The sequence below is a fragment of the Nematolebias whitei genome, chromosome 20, assembly GCF_014905685.2.
Source record: "Nematolebias whitei isolate Nwh7 chromosome 20, NemWhi1, whole genome shotgun sequence".
In the NCBI taxonomy this organism is placed as follows: Eukaryota; Metazoa; Chordata; class Actinopteri; order Cyprinodontiformes; family Rivulidae; genus Nematolebias; species Nematolebias whitei.
The window spans coordinates 27909432-27915785 of NC_056517.1; the positions used below are offsets into that span (position 1 = coordinate 27909432).

The window sequence follows — 6354 nt, forward strand, 5'->3', positions numbered from 1 at the left end:
TAATAATAATAATAATAATAATAATAATAATAATAATAATAATAATAATAATAATAATACATTTTATTTGAAGGCGCCTTTCAAAATACTCAAGGTCACCGAACAAGAAATACAAAGATAAAAAACAATAAAATGCAGATATCAGTAAAATCAAATGATAATGATGAAATACATAATGACATTAAACAGAATAAGCAAGTTTGAAAAAGTGAGTTTTAAGGTTGGATTTAAATGAGGGCAGAGAATCAGAATTATGGATGTGCTGTGGAAGAGAGTTCCAGAGACAAGGGGCTTTGCAGGAGGAGGCTCTGGATTCCATGGTTGTCAAGCGGGCAGGAGGTACTACAAGAGAGATGGATAGGGAGGAGCGAAGACTTCGAGCAGGTGTGTAATAGCAAAGATCAGTGAGGTACAGCGGTGCCAAGTTATGGAGAGCTTTGAAAGTGAGGAGGAGAATCTTGACGTCGATGTGATATTTTATGGGTAACCAGTGAAGATGTTTAAGGATAGGGGTGATGTGTTCCTTCGATGTAGTTCTAGTAATGATCCGGGCAGCTGTGCTGGTGGGGGTAAGAAATGAAATGGAGACGATCGAACGGAGATAATGCCTGAGCAGTGCTGATCGAGTCCATGCCATGCCGCATTCCTGCAGTAATCCAGGCAAAAGCAGCCCCAACTAAGTATTGAGTGCTGTACATGCTCATACTTTTCATGTTCATACTTTTCAGTTGGCCAACATTTAAAAAAAAATCCATTTTTTTAATTGGTCATAAGTAATATTCAAGTAATATAAGTAATATAGACTTATTAACAAACAGACCTTAGTCTGTGAGGATCCACAACTTTTCCTCCTCCACCACAACCCTCAGCACTGGCTCCCCTCAGGGATGTGTGCTGAGCCGTCTCCTATTAACTCTGCTCACATATGATTGTGCAGCTACCCATCCAGGCTGTCATATCATAAAGTTTGCAGATGATACAGCAGTGGTGGGATGCATCAGAATGATGAGTCCAGCTACAGGCAGGAGGTGGAACACCTGGAGAGCTGGTGCAAAGAGCATAACCTTGACATCAATGTAAAGAAGACAAAGGAGATGATTGTGGACTTCAGAAGTAACAAACACATCTACACCCCCCTGAACATAAGAGGATCTGTGGTGGAAGTGGTCTCCAGCTACAAGTACTTGGGTGTACACCTGAATGACAACCTCAGCTGTGGCAACAACACCACCAGCCTGATCAAGAAAGCTCATCAGAGACTCTACTTCCTCAGGCGGCTGAGACGAGCTGGTCTGGGAATCTCAGTCCTCACCTCCTTCTTCAGGTGTGCAGTGGAGAGCATCCTGTGCTCGAGCATCAATGTGTGGCATGGAGGCTGCACAGCTGCAGAAAGAAAAGCTTTGCAGAGAGTGGTGAAGGCTGCACAGAAGTCTGTTGGAGTCAGCCTCCCCACCATCACAGACATCTACACCTCCAGATGTAGGAAGAGGGCCACCTGCATCATGAAGGACCCCACTCACCCAGCACACACATTTTTTGCCTCGCTCCCCTCAGACAGGAGGTTAAGGAGCATTAGAGTGCATTCACACCAACCCTGTTTAGTCCGCTTTAATCGAACTCTAGCTCGTTTTCCTAGAAAGTCCAGTTCGTTTGGGGAGGTGTGAACGCGCCATTGAACTCTGTCTCGGAACAAAAAGGCGAACTCTGGCCCGGGCTAAAACATAGGTCTCTGTCCGGTAGAAGAGAACTCCAGTGCGGTTTGAGTACAGTGTGAATGCAATCAGACCGGGCCCCACTCCACAAGCAAGAAGTGGAGTACAGCGCAGAGCAAACAAACACGCATTTCTCTTACCTCATATGGAGCTGTCAGTTGCCTTGTGTGAAAAACAACATTCTCCATGGTCTTCTGCTTCATCTTCTGCTCATGCTGAGTCCATTTTTGAAAAATGACAAAATATAACTCCTAAAACTGCTAAAACTTGATGCCCCTTCGTTTTTGTTTTTATTTCCAGAAGAAGAAGTGTCTTCAGTGGTTTTTGTGTCATTTCTTTCAGTAGTTCTTGGTGCAGCGCCCCCACAGGCAAGTGGGGGAATAGGTTGGTTCAACAGGTTGGCTCGACTGCACAGTGCAGTGTGAATGCAAACGCACCAGCTCAAATGTAAACAAAAGGTCATGAATATTGATCCCCAACCGAACCGAGTCTACCGGACTATCAGGTGTGAATGCACCATTAAGTGTAGAACCACTAGACTGAGAAACAGCTTCTACCCTGAGGCTGTTAGACTCATGGACAAGGATAATCACATCTTGTTGCTGCTGATCTGTTTCATGTTGATGTGCTCATGCGTGCTCATCTGCTCACACAGACTCATGTTCATGCTGCTGTTCGGCGTAATGTTTTTATGCTACTAGTGCTTAGTGTATATTTAGTTGATGTTTTTCTTAGTTCATATCTTAGATCTTATTACTGTAACTGGGACCCTGTGTATATAATTTTGTTCCACCACATGTACCACATGGGGTGTTAATGACAAATAAAGAACCTTGAATCCTTGAACATTCTAATTTTCTGGGATACTGAATTTGGGGTTTTCATTAGTTGTCTGTTATAATCATCAACATTAAAAGAAAGAATCATTTGAAATATTTCAGTCTGTGTGTAAAGAATGAATATAATATACAAGTTTCACTTTTTGAATGGAATTACTGAAATAAATAAACTTTTTCATGATATTCTAATTTTATGACCAACACCTGCATATTGTGTTTCAGAAAGAAATTATGTATTAATGCTTTTAAAGTACATAGTTTAATGTTTAATATTCTGACTACCGGTATTAAATGCACCATTTAATTGGAATTCTTACTGAAAATTCTGTTTCCATTTGTCACTGATTTATAAAACTAACGTCAGTAGCCTGAGCAACAGGTTTTAACACAAGTTTTAAACAAAACGTTTTTTACCCCCTCCCCCAAATAATAAATAAATAAACAGACAGCATGATATATCCATGTTTGGTGCAAGGCTTAAACACTATTTCACAAAGTCTGTTTTTTATTAATTCATTTTGATTGTTTTTACCGTTTGCTGTTTTTATGATTTTAACAGTTCATTACTTTTACGGTTTCAAATGACTTTTATAGTTTTTATGCTTGCTTGAATGTGTGAGTATACAGCACTTTGGTCAACGGTGTTGTTTTTAAAGTGCTTTATAAATAAAGTTGTATTGTAAAGTCTGAGAGCTTTTTCATTTTCAAAGCCCAATCTAAAGCTAAGAATTTTGGGCCTTGGGCGTGCTGCAGGTTGATTCTAATCAAAGTGAAGACGGCACCGAGGTCATCAGGAATGACAGCAGCACCGCACCGCAATCAACATCACTCTCAGGGTAACAAGTGAATCACAATCTACCTCCCCTCTTTGACACTCACTGAGATAAGGCATTTATTGTTATAAATAATTCGTCAGCAACAAAGATATTATCATTGGCATAGTCACTTTGTGGCAGAAAGCTCAGAATCCAACGTCACTGCTCCTAAAGAATACTGATTGCATTGCTGCTGCTCTATTTAGGAGAAAGGTGCACATAATTTAAAGGAGTTACTTTGTGGTGTTGTCTTTTGTGACTCAGTTTTATAAGCTGTCTGAAATAGAGCACAGCACATGGTTCTGCTTCTTTTAAACGTTATCTGCCATTTTAATAGCTGATTGAATGTAGCCATTAGATGAATCAACTCAAAAGCTGCAGTAATGGGAAATGTAGATTTGAGTCTAAACATATAACCCAACTTTATGTTTTTTGTTTTGAGTTTTTTCTTACCCGTTTATATGCCTTCTGTGTAAGCAAGTACCAAATATTTCACTTTTTTTGTTTGGAGTCTTTAAATACAGAACTGAAATTTGTTATTGACATCAAACAGTGGTGATACATGTATGTGCATAGAAGCAGTTTTTAAAAAGGCTCATGCTGCAGGAAGAAAGGGGGGAAAAATCATCTTAAGAAATGTGCTACCTGGGTCAGTAGCTGACATAATGGCACCGAACAGGAGGCAGTCAGTGAGGAAGAATTCTCCTGCAGCTTGTCCCAGCAGCACCATGAGTCTGGTGAAGCCGTAGATGCAGGCCCTGGTGTTGAAATCAAACAGATGGAGGGAATAGTACACTGAGGTCATTAGGGTCTGAAAGGCAGCTGCAAGCCTATCTGTTACCTCACTAAACACAGCAGGGTTTCCTCCACAGTGGGCTGGGTAATGGGAGAAGACACAACCAGCAGGTGAGGTGACCTCTTTCTAGGCAGCGGTTGCTCAACACAAACGAACCAATAAAGCTGTGGCTGCACATGACTGTTTGTTCTACACACATTTAGATTACTGATGTAATGAAAGATGTATTTCCCTCTCTTTGGATATAAACAGGCTCCCGCATGCTTTATATTATCAGAGAAACTATCTAAGCAGCTCAACCCTTGTACTCACTGTTATAAGACATAACAAAATTTGTTTATATTAGCACACTATGAATAAGGAGGCATAATAAGTTTCAATGTTTGCATCAAAACACAAAATTACCTGAAAAACCAACAACTTTGTAAAGGCTTTCTGAAGGGCACGGGGACAGAACAAGACAGTAGAAGAATGTTTAATCAGCTCAGGAGACAGGCAATAAAATATATCTAAAATCTACCTGTCCTAGAGCCCACCCTGGTTTTATCTCCTTTGTAGAAGTTCCTGCGCTCTATGAGCAAATACTTTTCTCTTTAGCATTCAACACTGCATGTCAGCTTCCAAATGCTAACAGACGTATGTTAAGTGCTAATCCAGTTACTGAAAACACATCCCATAATAATCAATATGCCTCTGCGTCCTCAAGGTACATTTCTGTCTAATCAAAAGACGCCGTTACCATGGTGACGGCACATAACCTGTCCCCATGGCCAGAATTTAAAGCACAGTCCTCAGGTAGAGCAACTAAGCTGCCTTATTTCATGTATCTGAAGGGGACATTTGGAGTTAGGGTGATCGTGCTTCCTTTGGGTACGTGTCAGAAACAGAAAAAAATCCGAATGAGTCAGGCAAACACAGACAGCAAAAAATACAAGGATGTACTATGGCAACTATGTTAGGTAGGTAGGTTCTAGGGATGCATGATATTATCGGCATGTATCGATATAGGACGGTATTAGCGTTAAAGTTAAATATTGGACATCGTCCATTCCATCAAAATAACTCACCGATATAAAAAGTGCTGTTTTTGTATGACAACCCAGTGACAAGGATGCCTGCAGCGCCAGCACAACGTGATGACATCACACGTACATACCTGATCTGATCACGGCGGAGAAGAAGAAGACAAAATGTCGATGGAGTGGAAGTTTTTTTGTTGTTGAGGGTATCGGATTCCAAAGATTTTTGGACTACGTTGAGCCTCGCTACATCGTCCCCAGTAGGAGATTTTTTTTCCGACGTAGCCTTACCCGAGTTACAAGCCATCGTTTCCGACATCATTAATAGCCAATAGCTAATAGCCAATAGCACTTGGGTGAGTTTTACCACAGACATTTGGACGTCATGTTAGCCCTATTAGCATGATTAGTCTTACAACACAATGGATAGACAAAAACTATGAACTTAAAAAGGCTGTCCTTCATGCACAAGAGTGCAGAGGATTCCCATATTGTAGCTAGAAACCAAGAACAAGCCTCCACAAGTGAAACAGCATCGCAGGTGACTAATGCTAATAAATAATATTTAACACTTTTCATTTAATATAAGTTAAAGTGCTATGCATATGGCTGTTACTGAATATATGTCACCACCTCTTACAGCTGTTACACAATTTTTGTAGTAAATAAGCCTAAATAAGAGGGCTATGTTCTGACAAAGGAAAGTATATTAAAAATATCACTATCAGTTATCGGCCAAATAAGTTTAACATATCGGCATATCGGATATTGGCCAAAATTCCAATATCGTGCATCCCTTGTTAGGTTCCCCTCATTGTATTTTACTGACATGAAATGACAGACACTAACAGGCTATGAGACAAGAAATCTGTTTTATGAGGCAAGTTTTAGGGCTCTTTGGGTGTGCAAGATCCCAAAAGTGCACTTCTTTAAAAACTTTCAGTCATTGTGGTCACTTTTGCTGTAAATATTGAGAGCAAAGTATGCATAAGAACAGGGATTAAAAGCAGAGGGATTCTATGGAAAGCTTATGAACCATTATTATCTTACCTGTTGAACAACCTCAAGTGAGAGAAATTACTGTTTCATTCTGACCAGATAGTCTGAAGAAAGCTAAGAGACCAATAAAAAAGGTTGAATCATGTCATCTGGACTTCGTTTTTTTGTTAAAAA

General features: G+C 40.2%; 1 protein-coding gene across 1 annotated transcript in view; it reads right to left on the reverse strand.

Moving 5' to 3' along the window:
• Positions 1 to 6354, reverse strand: part of LOC119426522 (sodium/hydrogen exchanger 9-like) — a 137415-nt gene that overhangs the window by 122041 nt on the left and 9020 nt on the right. The window contains exon 5 of the mRNA XM_037694087.1: positions 4012 to 4124. Coding sequence (XP_037550015.1) covers positions 4012 to 4124 — 113 coding nt within the window. The remainder of the gene's footprint in view (positions 1 to 4011; positions 4125 to 6354) is intronic.